The 14,564-nt window shown below is 52.6% G+C and overlaps 1 protein-coding gene across 10 annotated transcripts in view; it reads right to left on the bottom strand.

The window, feature by feature from the left end:
• The window catches only part of TSPOAP1 (TSPO associated protein 1), a 68,843-nt gene extending 58,770 nt beyond the window's left edge, over positions 1-10,073 (bottom strand). For 3 of the 10 annotated variants that reach the window (XM_027446022.3, XM_038165664.2, XM_038165665.2), the window contains exon 1: positions 9,446-10,072. In XM_027446022.3, the coding sequence (XP_027301823.3) occupies positions 9,446-9,748 (303 nt within the window). In that variant the 5' untranslated portion in view covers positions 9,749-10,072. Of the gene's footprint in view, positions 1-9,445 lie in introns of all 10 variants that reach the window. The other 7 variants (XM_038165667.2, XM_072026233.1, XM_038165666.2 and 4 more) reach the window with 5 other exon arrangements.
• Between the last annotated feature and the right edge of the window lie 4,491 nt (positions 10,074-14,564).

Below are 14,564 nucleotides of genomic sequence, written 5' to 3'. Positions count from 1 at the left end.
CTCCCCAGGTGCTGCTGGCTCCCCTGGGCCTGCTCCAGGCTGGGCCTGGCCCACAGCCAGGCCACCCCCCACCTCCTAGTCCCTGCTGCAGCTGCAGGTCCTCATGGCCTCCTTAGGAGAGGCATGAGGGGCATCCACAGCCACGTGGCATCAGGAGACCCTTGCTGCGGCACCACCAGGGTGGTGGCTCCAAGCTTTGCCAAACCTCACCCTGGCACAGGGCTGAGGCCGGGCTGGCTCCTCACAGATTGCGTGGCCAGCACTGACTGACTGTCTAGACGTCATCCCACACTCATTAAACATTCATTTCCTATAATGAAATAGCTTTTCATTTATTAACCGCTCTGACATTCCACATTGCATCTGTGCTCTGTGATGCAGCCTCACTGCAGGCATGCTTGCAGCCCCCCCACACGTTGTGTTTTGAATGGAGCTGAGGAAATCTTTGTGAGAACAGGCCTGGAGGCCCCCCCAAATGGCTCATCTTCATAAGGACACATAGAAGTGCCTGCAGAAGCCAGGAGACAAAATCCAAAAGCTTCCCGCAGTCAGGAAGGTTTGCAGTGAGCTGGTGGGAGCCAAGGCAGAGCTGAATCACAGAGAAGGCACAGAGAGCCCTCATGTCCCCAGATCAGGAGATTCCTTGGCCACTAACATAATTAATCACAGGGACAAGTTCTTTGGCCACACAGGAAATTTTCCAAAGATAGAGCAAAGCAGGGAAATAGCAGCAGGGAGGCAAGCAGGGAAGCAGAGCACAGCTCCCTAGTGCAGCTGACACATGGCTTTGAAGCCTCTTGGTACAGTGGTAACATGATCATCTGTCACCTATTCTGGCGGGTAGAACCAAAAATACAGTTTCCTCGTGATACATTGGGAATGAGCAAACACAGGCCTCAGCAGGATACCTACAAGAAAAGCTGCTGCTTTTTCACCTGAAAACTTCAAAAAGCCATCAAGAGCTGCAGCAGCTTTTACAGAGCGAGATGCCCAGACAGGCTGCTAAATGGGTCATGCAATCAAAATCCCCCAGGAACACGCAGCATCCAGCACAATCTTTGAAGTTCTGCGGCAAACTTGCAGGAAGCCATTTGGGGGGCAGTAAATCAAACTGCGGCAGGGTTGGCAGCTCAGCTCTGCAGTGCAGCTCGGGTGGCCAAGCTATACTGCTGGTGCCTTGCGGCTCAGCCTGGCACAGACTGGCCCAAGGGCTTCCCCAGTCCCACTGCTGCAACTGAACCAAAGTCAAAATCCAACCCTGCTTGAAAATCTAGCAGAGAAGCAGATGTTGAGGAGGAATTTACCAGGTGGCTCCATGAGCAGGAAGTCTCAGGTGGCCTTTGGCATGCTCGTGACTGTTTCTAAAACATATAATTTCAAAATGTCCCCATGATGACTTCCCTGTCTGCAACAGATAGGGCTCCAGTTGCCAGGTTTGCTTCACAACAGCCATCTCTGAAATCTAACCCTCCTACTTCAGATACCACTTCTTATGTCAAAAACCACCACTACTTTCCTACTACCTTCTATATTAAACCCACCACCTCTCCCTTGTTTGAAATCATTGTCACTTGTACTGCATTAAATTCCAGGCCTCCATTATGCCAAAGCCCTATAGTTTGCTCCAGCTGACTTTGGTAATTAGTTTCCTTAACTTCTCAGTCCTTGCCACTTGGAAATAAAACCTGTCACTGACGATCCGTTTTTTCCTCTTCCATCCAGGTTCAGCAGAATCAGCTTCCTTGTAGAGGGAAGTTATTTTCTGTAGGCTGCTCTTCTGCACTTCCCTCGCTGCATGTCAAAAGCAAGACAAAAATAGCATCACCTCCTGCTCGGTCAGTGAGCAAGAGCAAAACCCATCAGCTGCCACTGCTGGCACAGCGAGGACACCTCACACTGGAGTGTGCATTATCTGCATGGAGGTAAAAGGGCTATTTTTGTTAAAGGTATGAGAGAAGAAACAGGCCCGGGATGCAGCCGTGGTTACTCTGCCACTCCTTTGATAGGCAGCCTGTTTCCCACAGCTTCCTTCATTTTGCACCAGGTTCCTGGTTTCAGACACAAACATCTATGTTTTTTCTTTGACTTCATGACACTTCCTCACCAGCTCCTCTCCCTGTGCATTGCCAGCTCCTGTTTCCATGATTCAGCATTTTCTCCTGCTGCCCATCCCTCTTCCAAACACAATCTTATTTATTGTGATTTCCTCATTTATCTGATTTTTATCACCACAAGTAAAGAATTCACAGAAGAAAAAATCCATCTGAGGCTATTAGTTTCAAATATACTGTCTCCAGCATGAAGAGTGTTGGAGTCACAGATTGCAAGATATTAAGAGAATATTCAGGGAACATTCACTTTACGTTTGTCCTTTCTTACACCTTTTCCCAAGCATCCTATTCTGCACACCCTCTGACCACTTTCAGCTTTTCTTAAGTTACCCACAATGTATTTAAATTGAGACATGCAGCTAAAAATGTAGTCTCACAAATTCATGTCCTCTCTGTCTTTAAAGTTTCTTATGAAAGCACTATCATTAGTCCCGGAAAAACAAAATCAGGTACTCCAAGAGGAGAAAAATCAGCTTGATAGCCCTGATCACCCTGGTTGGGCTGTCCTTTGATGAGCTCAACTTCTCCAGTCTTCCCAGATGGAGAAAAATTGAAGTCTTTGCAGCATTGAGACTAGGAATGTGAGTGGAAAATAAAATCCTGAGACAGAGGCAGAATCCAAGACTGCAGTCAGGTCCAGAATACAATATGGAACAATTTCTCACCTGTAGCAGCAAATCCAAAATACAAGAAGTTTTGCAAGTATATGAGAAAATGATACCTTCATACCACAAGGCTGCTGGAAAAGCAGCTCTGAACTATTCCTGGCATACACAGTATGCATTTCTTTGTCTTTGACAATCAGACATAAAACAGATCAGTCGGTTGAGAGAGCCAGAGGATTTGGAGTAACCCTTTTCTGTCCCCACAAGGCCAGCCTGTCCCTGTGTCACAAAGCCCAGCACAGAGATCAGAACAAGCAGCCCTGTGTGGGATGGACCCAGTGAGGACACCTGAAGTGGAAGGGTCCTGCCAAGGGCACAGGCTCTCATCTAGCTGAATGACTGCTGGTACCATCTGTACTGGAGTTGCTCCTTGTCCTGCCCTCCAGTGTGGTCCAGAGACCTTTAACCAACACTTCTTCCAGCTGGGAGTTACCTGCCTTACACAGAGGCATGACAGTGCGGGTGTCCCCATGAAGGATTTCCCAGCTGCAACCCAACCTCTCTCCATGTTAAATGCAAATCTTTTTGCAGATCCAGGATATGCAGCCAGAAAATGCAGCTGGTGATTGCTGGGATATGATCCAACTTGTTTAGCAGATAACCTACAGTGTAGGGTTATACACAGTATGAAAACAACATGACCTTCCTGCCCTTGGGTCACTCTGGGATCCTTGGGCACCCCTAAGTCCTTTGTAGGGACCTTTTTCATCTACATATCTTGTGAGAAAGATGCCCGCATTTCACAGGGGAAGAATCATGTATTAAGCCTCTTCTGTCAACTGCCCATTTAACACTGATGTACAAGGTTCTCATTTTTCTCTTAGCAGCTTTCAGAAAGATTTTGTCTATCCCCACAGCGGTAAAGCAGAATTGTGCCCCATCCCCACCACGGTAAGGCGAGACTAATAGTCTTTATGCTTTCATTGCAGAGAAAAACTGAAGAGATTATTTCTCTTCATTGCACAGCTTGAAATATACGAAAGTCAGGATATATGCTGTAAAACCCATTTTGTTTGTAAAACTCAGGTGACCAACCAAGCCAAGACAGCCAAGCCTTCTTCTTTCATTGCAGATTTTCTAGGTGCTGCTGAGCAAGTCATTGAATCTGCAGAGAAGTAGGCACAAGCAATGACATTTACACTAGACAAAAGCAACACATAGAAGTGGGAAGTAAATGTGTTAACATCCTCATTGCAAACACAGAAAGATGGGTGGCTTCACAACCCCTGCTTCTTGCGTACTCGTCTGCATTGCCCATCCTTTGAGCTAAACATGTGGGTATTGGCTTCCTACAGAAGGTGTTGGAGATTTTTGTTTTTCAGGTCTGAACAAAGGTCAGCTTGCAGCTCCCAGCACTGCAGGCTCCAGCCCAGGCAGCCCCAAGGTCTTCATGGAGTATCTGGACTCTTTGGATGCCACATGTCTGATAATTCTATTTTGTAAGTATGCAAAAAAACTGGGGAAGGGTGATAAAACTTAGCTCTTTCCAGGTTTGGTATTTTGATGGCTGGAGCAGGGACGATTGTTCTCTGATATCTCATCTTTCTTGTAACAGAAACTTTAATCCAAAGAACCACTCCCTGGAAAGGCATGAGACTTGAGAGCCATAAGAAAGGCATGGTATTGACAAATGCATGTGGGATGCTCCTGTCTACAGTGAGCAGCCTGGGGCTGTGCCAGGGCTTCACGCCCGGCAGCCATGGAACTGCAGTTCAGTAAATCCCTACCCCAGGTGGAAGTGCCACTGCCCTCTAACAGGATCACAGCTTGAAAAGTTAATACCCGGTCTCCTTCCTACTTCAGAGCCTCAGCAATGGTATTTGTGGTCTCATGAGTTGCTTTTATTGAGTAGAGAGACTGTATTACCTAATGCATTCAGCTCTGAAGAGATGGATGACCTCTTGAACCTTGGAAGACACATCATAGAACTAGAGTGGCAGATTTTGTATGCAGTGCTTAGTTTTTGCCAAGGCATCTGCCCCACAGTTCTCTACCATGTGAGTCTGTTTCCTGAATTACTTGCAGTTTCCCAGGGGCGAAGAGTACCTTTTCTGCTTGGGTCATATTTGCTTAAAAAATGTTGATTGCCCAGACTCTGGCACATTGGGAACAGCATTTCTTACATATTGCAGTAAGCAAGAATTCACTGGCCAAAATGTGATTTTAAGATTTTGTCCTTTTGACAAGCCCCAAATCTCCAATGTCTTTAACAAGTAGCTGGAGGACAAAGAAATAATTTCCTTGCACCGCTCACAAGAGCCAAAGGCACTGTTTGGTGATCAATATGGGAATGTGAATGGCAAGAACAGTGGAAGACTTACAAACGGATGCCCAAAAGGGTATTTTCCAAGAACTGCTAAACAGATGGCTCAGCTGCAGAAAGCCTGTACTCAAAGCAGGAGGGGGCCAACAAGGCTGCCGGCATTGCATGTGCCATATCTCTTCATGTTGTTCCAGCAGGAAGGAGGACTACAGCCACAGGACACCCAAAAGAAAGAAGCAAAGGCATTGGCAAATTCCCTTGTGGATAATGTACAGAGGGTGAAATGAAAAAGATGCTGAGACAAAAGATCATGGTGCAGTTAACAGCCAACTTCCCAAACCAGTCCATCATCACCAGTCCAGAGGAGCCAAGGACACAGTGAGGAGGCAATGGGCTGGTGTCTCTCATCCTCCATGTTCTGCACAAGTAACCTTTCCAAGCCATTTGGATATGTCTTTGTGCTGACAGTACAGGTGAGTAGAGTCAGCTTTCTCAGATAGGTAAGTAAAATAAAAATTACTTTCCCCTTCCAAACAGTCTTGCTTTGTGCTTTCATTCATTCCTACAAATAAAATCACACTGGGTTTTCATGGCAGACAGCTATCTGCAGTTGGCCATACATTTGTAATGCTTGCAGAAAATGGCACTAAGTCATTTGCATGAGGCTGAGTGTTGCCAAGAAAAAATAATTTACTCAGATTTTGAGCTAGATGGAGTACAATCTTTTTCTGATTGCGATTCTCTGAAATGATGTCCGTAACAGTCAGAACTGGCCTCAGTACCCAGGAAGGCCTTCTCACCTCCCTACCATATTTTATTTTGCTGATCTATCCATTTAGTCAGGGGTGCAGCTGTACGCATCCTCAGGCATTAAATTAATAGGTTTTCATCTATGGAGTGTTCAAAGCTCTTAAAGTACCATGAATCCCTGCAAAAGGAACTGAGCTTGCTGTTAAATGTCCTGAACACTTGGCATGGAGGATGTTTACCAGCATTTTATAATTCTTACTGTATCTGTGATTTGTGTTAAGTCCCATTGAGAGCAACAGCTTTTTTTCTGTGGATATTTAAATTCCAACTGATTTGGGGGCTCCTTGGATTAAGCATCTTCATTTGGGTTTTACAGAGTAATTGAACATCCTTAGCTCCCTCTGACCTCAGAGAGAAAGCTGCATGCTTGGCTTTTTAGAAATTCAGATCCAAAGTGGCCTCCTGAGATTGAGAAGTAGTCACATTAGCAAACTCTGAGCACCCTAGCCATGCTCCTTGCTTTTGTGGTTCATGAGATGCCAGAACATGGATGGTTAAGCTGCTGAGCTTATCCCATCTGTACATGAAGCTGAATACGCTGGTGGGGGACTAATCCTGGAAACAGAGGGCACAGAGAATATCCAGAAAGTGAATGACCTTGTTCCTTTCCCCTCTATCAATTTAGGACATCAGGAAAAAGCCTTCAGTTCAGCAACCCACCCTCAAACCATCCCAAATTTCCAGGACCAAAGCAGATCCCAGCAGGGCAGCACCCCACAGCAGATGCAGACAACTGAGCTCTTCCAGGAAATGCTCTAAAACTGTTCTGACAGCATTACGAGAAGTTTCCAGTTTCCAACCAGACTGTACCTGTGACACTTTGACCCCATTCTTCCTACATAGTGTTTTACATAATGTTTTTCTCCTCTGATATTCATCATTCTGATTGGGATCCTAAACCTGCCGTGCCTGGAGATTCTCAGCAAGAAAGTCTTTTCTTACCTTCTGTGTCTACACAGAAATTTTGGAAAGCAAGACCAGAGTGATTTCAAAGGCCTTGGAACAAGAATACATTCATGAGATCAAGCCCCTAAATAGCATTAGTCAGTAGTAAGACGGGGGATGCACGTCTCTGCTGTTACTCTGCAGAGGAGCTAGGAAATCCTGCAGTGCATTGCAGGACACAGAGGAGCACAGCAAACGGAGGGGAAGAAACGGGCACAGGGAAATTCCCACAGGACCTATGAAGAACACTCATCTCAAGGAGTCTACTGTAGCTTTGGGACAGGGTTAGAGAGGTGGAAGGGTCCCAGTCTTTGGAGATATTCAACACTTGCCTGGACAGGCCCTAAACAACATTATCCAGCTCTGGAGCAAGCTCTGCTCCAGACAGAGGCTGCATGGGGTGCTCCAGGTGTTCTCCTCAGCCCCATCCCACTTCTCTATCTCCACAGTTCACTTGCCAGCTCCCGTACGGGAGAAAGGTGGCAGCTCCCCAACCCCTGCACTCCAGAGGGATCTAAGCAAGAAAGCTGATATTAACTTGACCTACAGAAAGTCTTAACATCTGCCCCTAGACTGGTCCTGAGGAAATGGCACAGCATTAGTGGCAGAGGCTGGTACACACGGCAAGAGCTTCATCATAAAATCAACCTCTTTAATCAACTCTGTCAGTGACGAGCCCTCAAGAGGCTCTTCCCCACACTAGATTACTCCCTGGAGGCTGCTGCCCTGTTTGCGTAATGCAGCACTGACATCCCAAGGACAGAAGTCCTGGACTCCTAAAGGAATCCCAGCTCTGTCTGCAGGGCACATGGCATTGGTAGCACTTGTCCCAGCCTGGCCAGGAAGAGCCATGCTTTGGAGGGGAGCTCCCTGCTGGATCTGAAACAGAGATCAGTTGCAAGCCTTTCATATCACTTGACTTTAGGAGGAAGTGCAGGATTTCCTTCCAGGAAATGACAAGTTAACCTTTCTGGGGATCAAAAGCAATGTTAAGGATGTAACATTATCACGACTACCACCACAGTATCACCAGTACTACCACAGTAATGTCATGGTACTGCCACAGTCCCACTATGGCACTAACACAATACACGACAGTACCACCAGGTGCCACAGTACCATTGCTATGTCAAGTACCATTGTGGTACTGACTCAGTACACTGGTGCTGTGGTGATACTACCATGGTGCTGCCAAGCCCATGAAGAGGGAAGGGAAACAGTCATCTGCCATGTTAGGACCGCCCATGATCCTAGGGAAAAGTCAAAGCATCCCAAAGACCAAGGGAAACTGGATGGTGGATGCTCAGCAGTCACAGCCATTGAAACCAAGTGGGGTCATCGCCCTCACCACTTCCACCCACACATGCAGCTGGTGCCTATGGTACCCACTGCAGGATCAGCCAGAACTGCTGGAGAACCCACAATGACCCCTTTGCGCCATCTCCTGCCCCTTGCCACCCTCCCCGGACGGCATGAGGCAGTCCTGTGGGTCAGAATAAAGCTGAGCACCAGAGCGAGGAACACCAACACCAAGACAGGGTGTTTACTCCCTCCCTCACCTGCTGGCTCTCCTGAAGCAAGAGGAGACATTACGTTTGGCACAATTGGTTCGAGTCTTGGGATGGACAGTTAAGGGGGATGGGAGCGGAAATGCTTCCTATACTGCTGCCCCAATTTTGTCTGGGGTGCTTCTGGAACAACAAAGAGCTGTGACCAGAGGTGGGCTAAGGACTGTGTGGCTAAATGTGGCATTTCCCTAAGCATCACGTTAAACAGCCATTCAAAAAAGACCCATAAGAGACTGCTTGAATGAAACAATTTTCTCTACCGGTGGGTTTCCAGCAGTACCCTTGCTCCTGTGAGCTGGTCCAGCCACCCTCCAGCTGTGCTCAGGAACACAGCACTGGCATAGCTCAAAAATCTCCTGCTAAACCCCAACCAGCTCTGCTCACCTCTTCTTCCCCACACTCTAGAAGAACAGGCTGAGAGCTTATTCCTTCCCTATTTTAAACGCATCACAGAGTCACCTCAGAGCACCAGGGGATCCCAGAAAAATGAGCGATTTTACCCAAGGAAAGGGAAGGTGAGTTGTCATAAACAGGGCCAGCTAATGAACTTCTGTGGCCAGGATTGAGGGGGTGAGGCTCCTAGGAAGCCTCTTCAGCTGTTTTCAGAGAGATGCTGCGAGGGGCAGGGCATTGCGTTGCCTCGAGGTGCCCTGCTTTGTCTGCAGGGACAAGATCCCCCCTGCCCACCAAGCCCACAACCCCTCCAGACTACCCTGCTGGAAGAGGGCGCGCTCTGGAAGCAGGTGGCAGAGAGCTGTGTCCCCTTCATCACCCTCAGCGCCACTGATGCTGCCGGAGCGCGGAGATGCCGCAGGGGTGGGGGAGCCCCGGGCTGCCATATCCGTGCCCGGAGCCAGCTCCAGCACCAGCAGGGCAGCGGCAGCTGGCAACCCCTGCGGCTCCTTCCCCCTCACCCGCTGCGTGGCAGCGGCTCCAGCAGCTCCCGGCCCCACGGGGTCGGTGCCGCGGGGCGGCTCAGCCGCGGCCCGGCGCAGCCACGGCCCGAGCCCGGCCGAGGCGACGGCCGTCCGTGGCCACGACGCCTCTCGCCCCGAAACGCGGCTCGCCGGGCAGCCGCCCTACCTGGGCCAGGCCGTCTGTCCGCTCACGTCCGAGCCCGTCCATGGCTTGCCGAGGCCTAACGAGCTCCGGCGCGGGGCGAACCCGCTGCGGGTCCGCCGGGGGGGCGCGGAGGCTGCTGCGGGATCCCTCCTGGGGCTGGGCTGCTCCGGCCCCCTCCGGGCCCGGGGACGGCGGGCGGCTCGCCCCGCCGGCGGCGTCCCCCGCGCCCTCACGCGTGGCCGGCGCCAGGGACACGTCCGGGCAGGCGGAGGCCGAGGCCGCGGGGACGGCGTCGCCCGTGTGCGGCGGGTCCGGCTCCTCCATGGCTCAGGCTGCGGCGCGGGGGGCTGTCCGCGGCTGCGGGGCCCGGCGCGGGCACCCCGAAGGCATCAGAGCGGCGACGGCGGCGGGCGCCCGGGCCGCGCTCCCGCCCGGCGGGGACGGAGGCGGCGGCAGCATCCCCGCGCCCGGGGAGGCTCCGTCCCCGCCTGGATCCGCCGGCTCGGCGGGCGGGCGGCTGCCGGTGCGTGTGCGCGTCCGTGCGCGCGTGTGTCCGCGTGTCTGCGCGTGTGCGCGTGTCCCACCCCGCACGCACACGCGCTCCGCTCCCGCACCCTACAAAGGCCGCCCGCTGCCCCCAGCCCCGCCGACCCCCGCGCCCGCCGAGGCCCGGGCCGGCCGCCGCAGCGCCGAGACGCCGGTGGGGGGCCGCGGGCGCTGCCCGCCCCTGGCCGCGGCCCGGCGGAGCTCCCCGCGCCGAGCCCCGCAGGCCCCGGCGGCCGCGCGGCCGAGCCGTGCACGCGGAGCCCGGGCCTGGGCATCCCGCCGGGAGGAACGCCGGCCCTGCCGGTTTCCATGGCAATGGTGCGGGAACGGTGCCGGCTGCCTGCCGATGAGGCTCCGGGCCGGGGGAGCCCCGCCACCGTCCCGCTGCCCCCCGCCTCGCCCGGCTCACGGGGTGCTGGCGGCGGGGTCCCGCCGGGCTCTCGCCCCCCCAGGCGCGGCTCCGGGGTTGGGGGTTCCTCTGTGGGGAGCCCCGCGCGTTTCCCCATCCCCTTCGGCCCTGGGATCGCCCGGTGTCCCGCTACTGCTGCCCCGCAGGGCCAAGCACAGTCACGACCCGCTGCCGAAAACACGAACTTGGGCCCTGCCAGCACACGTAGGGGCTGCGGTGGGTGAGCCACAATGTGGGAAGGGAGGGAGCTGTTGGGGTTGGCGTGGTCCAGATGCACAGACGAGAGATGAGAGTTAGCGGCAGAGCGCTGCAGCAGAGCTCACACAGAGCCACAGAGGTGTCTACTGCCCATCCTGCTCTCCGTGGATGGAAGCCGCCCCACACAGTGGGCCACACAGCACCAGTGACACAGCACCAGTCTCTCGGGGAGAGCCCCCGCCCCGTTCCCCAGGACGCCCACTTGTCCTCGCTCCCCAGCCCAGCTCCAGCCTTGTCCTGCAGCAGGACACGGTTTGGCCATCCCTCCACTGCTGGGGATACACCCCAGCTGCTGCATCAGCATGCGTGGCTGCGGGGTGGACAGTGTTTTGTCACAGTGTTGCTCCGTTTGTGGCCATGGCTCCAGGTGAGGTACACACAGGAGGCTCAGGTGGCTGGCATGCACGTTTCAGAGGTTGCTTTATGAGCACTGCCTGTGGGAGCTCACGGGCACAGCCGGGCGTGCAGAGTGCAGATGTGTCACCTACTGAAACAGATGCCACTGGCTTCATGTCAGCTCTGCCTGAGCACAGACAGTGCAGACATCACCACCAACAACAGTTTTCTCACCGCTGACTGTAAAGTCTGCAGATGACCCACTTAGATGCTGTGGGGAGTTAGCACCAGGTCTAACAGTCCCACATCTGGCAGCATCCTCGAAGCCTGCCGTCACACAAATCCAGGATCTCTGAGCTCTTCATTTTAAAGAGTGTTTATTGTGATCACCGCCAAGCTGGCCACAAGCAGTGAACAAAACCAACAGACCAGAGGGAAAATTTCACACAGCAGATCCCACCTACCCACATCTTCTGACACTTGCATATCTCCAATCACTAGCTCGAGTGACCCCCCCCACCCCCATGAGCACTCAGGATGAGTCCCACTGCCTTCCACTGCCAGGAGGAGACCTGGAACCCCCTGGTCCCTGCCCATGACTGTTTTCCTCCCCAGGAGATGCCAGGCAGGATCTCCAGATGCTGCACAAGTGCAGAGCAAAGCCCAGGTGCTGCACAACTTGCTGACAAGACAGAACAAGAAAGTTTAATTAGCAGGACGCAAGAGCCAGCAGTGGGAAGGGAAACGTGCCACTGATAAGATCATGTGGTTGCGAGCAGCGCACGGCACACGCTGCTCAAACAGCACAGCCTCCTTGGGAACCCTGCTCCGACATGTCTTATTTTGCACTTCCACTGCCATGTGCTGCTCACCACAGCAGTCTTTGCTTATCCCACCAGGGAACTGCTGCTATCACCAGACCTACTGTACAGTTCTAGGCTTCTCCCGCTCACCAGTGCCAGACCTGCGTGGCTCCATGGTGCTCCCAGGACCTGCTGCCCTGGAGTATCAGGGACCAGGGCCAAGCCAGGCACCCATTTTCTCCTCCCACAGTCCTACAGAAGACCCCAGTCAGGTGAGATGAAGTCAGGTGAGATGGTGGCGCATCAGTGGCATACACACTGAACCCATAGCCATGAGCTGTCCCTCTCTGAAGAGACTGGATGCATCCTGGCTTCCTGAGCTTGGCAAGCTGGAGGTGCTCTTACTCCTTGGCCAGCCAGCAGGATAAATCAGGGCCATGGACCATCCTTAGGGAGGAAAGAGAAATCCATCTGAGTTATTAAACAAAGGCACGGTGGCTTGGGAGCTCCTTGAGCTGAGTGAAGTCTTCATGACAGCTGTGGGGAAAAAGTGCTACAGGCACCTCCAGTTACCCCTTGGTTCCCCAAGTCATGCAAGCACCTGCTGTGGGTCAATGTTCCATGTACATGAGATGGAGCAAAGTGTTTCCTTAGAAAGACACTTGAAGCTCTCCTAAGACAGAGGAAATGACAGGCTTAGGAAAAACAAACAATGGCACTGAGCAATTAATGAAAACCAGGTGACAGTAGGGAGGCCTAGATCAACAATTCAACCCTGGGAAGCTGAAAAATGACTGCAGCAGAGCCCCCCAGCAGCACTCACTGCTCTCTAAAGGCCTCCAAGGAGCCAAGGTGCAGATACAGAGTGCACAGACCCCAGGGCCTCCTGCCCTCTTCCACTGTGGAGCAGCAAGAGTGGACATGCTCCATGGCAGAGAAGAAATAAGGAGCCAAACGTTGACCCCAGGGACCTCAAAAACCAGGGAGCCATCCCATGGGTTTTGAGCAGGACACTGATAACAGGGTCCATTGGCAGCCTCCAGACAAGGTGAAATGAACCAGGACCAGGGGCTCCCCATGAGACTGCTCAGGGCAATTAAGACTAATTAGTGTCCTCAGTTGTCCTATCGACCTTCTCCTCTGCCTCAGGGGATGGAATTTGGTGGGACCATGAAGGATTAATGGGAGCTCCTGCAGCTCTCTGTGGTCTCAGCTGGGGAAGGAGGCTGAGGCCGTGCCAGCCCTGGGTGACCTGTGCCCTGCTGCAGGGGTGGTGGCACTGGGGCAGTTGGTGGGCATTGACCTGGTTCCATCCTCCTTTCCCGCAGGCCCCTGAGGACAGCCCCAGTGAGACCAGGACACATGGTGACACCAATGGGTGCCCACTCTCCCAGCTGAGAACCTTGGCTTCTGCTTCCCACCTCCCTCGACCCATTCCAGGGCCACCAGGGCTGAGGGTTTGCTCTGGCATGTCTTGGTGCAGATCTGGGGAGGAGACATGAACATCTGTGATGCCCATGCTTGCGAGGATTTCCTGGGCACTGTTGCATGGGAAATGTGCATTTGTAGGACACAGCATTGTGCTGGGGGTGCGTGCATCCCTGGGCAGGTGTGAGCACATGGGCTGAGCACAGCATGGCAGGGACCACCAGGCTCAGGAAACAGCTAAAAGCAGCCCAGCAGGGAAGGGGATGAGCTCAGCTGGGCGCAGGGCATGGTGCAGCCCCCCACAAATGTGGTGGCTCATGTTCTGCAGCATGGAAACCCCACAGCATGTGGGACTGGGGCATTTGTGTGGGTCTGAAGACAGTGGGGGAAGCCTTCCACTGCCCTCATGGCCCCGTTGGGCTGGGAGCTGCACAGCCTCCGCACGGCCATGGCATTGACCCGGGCAAGGAGAAATGCACCGAGGTCCTTCAGAGACTGGCAGTTCCACCCAGTAGGGAATGGACACGTTTACTTGCAGGAACCAGCTGACATGCACTCAGCCCACAGGGAGGGCACTAAAAAAGGAGATGTGTTTAAAAAAAAAAAAGTTGCAGTTTCTGTTTTGCTGCTCTCAGCAAGAAATATGTTTCCAACGTCTCTGCAGGCAGTGAATGCTGGGTGGTTATAATATTTGTGAACATAATATTCATCAGTCATAAGTATCCAGGATTTATGTTGCCTAATACTTACATATTCATTATTAGGAACGTGACCTTTCAAAACTTCTACATATTAAAACTGTAAACTTGGGTTTTGTTTTCCTTTTAGGCACGCAACAAAATGAAAGCTGCTCGGGGCAGGCTGTGCTGCTTCCTTGTTTTTTTTTTTTTTCTTTTTTTTTTTTTTTTCTTTTTTTTCTTTATTTTTTTTTTGTATCTTTCCCAAGGCCAGGAGATGGGGAATCAAAGCCAAGCATGGGGATGCCCACAGGTGTTTGGGAACTGACATTTGGGCACTGGGGACCTGGAAAGCCAGAACATGGGGACAACAGCATGGATGGGCTGTGTGGGGGAGGACAGTGACCATAGGAGTGTCTCATTCCCTCTCTATGTGAAGGTGGCAGGGCTGTGGCAGGATGTGGCCACTTTGCCATAAGCCTGGATGGACACGGGGCACAAGTCCCACTGTGTGGTGCTGGTGCCCCTCGTACTGTTTCTAACACCCCTGAGCCCCCCCCAGGCCCTGTCCCCATGCAAGCTTCCAGTGCCCCCCAGCTGCTGGCCATGGCCTTGGGGAACTGCAGGTGTCTTTTTCCAGTTTTTGCGTTTCCCAGGAATAGAATAAAAAAGACAAAGTCCAC

The sequence above is a fragment of the Anas platyrhynchos genome, chromosome 20 (assembly GCF_047663525.1).
Source record: "Anas platyrhynchos isolate ZD024472 breed Pekin duck chromosome 20, IASCAAS_PekinDuck_T2T, whole genome shotgun sequence".
NCBI lineage: Eukaryota > Metazoa > Chordata > Aves > Anseriformes > Anatidae > Anas > Anas platyrhynchos.
This window is presented reverse-complemented; position numbering and strand designations above follow the sequence as displayed.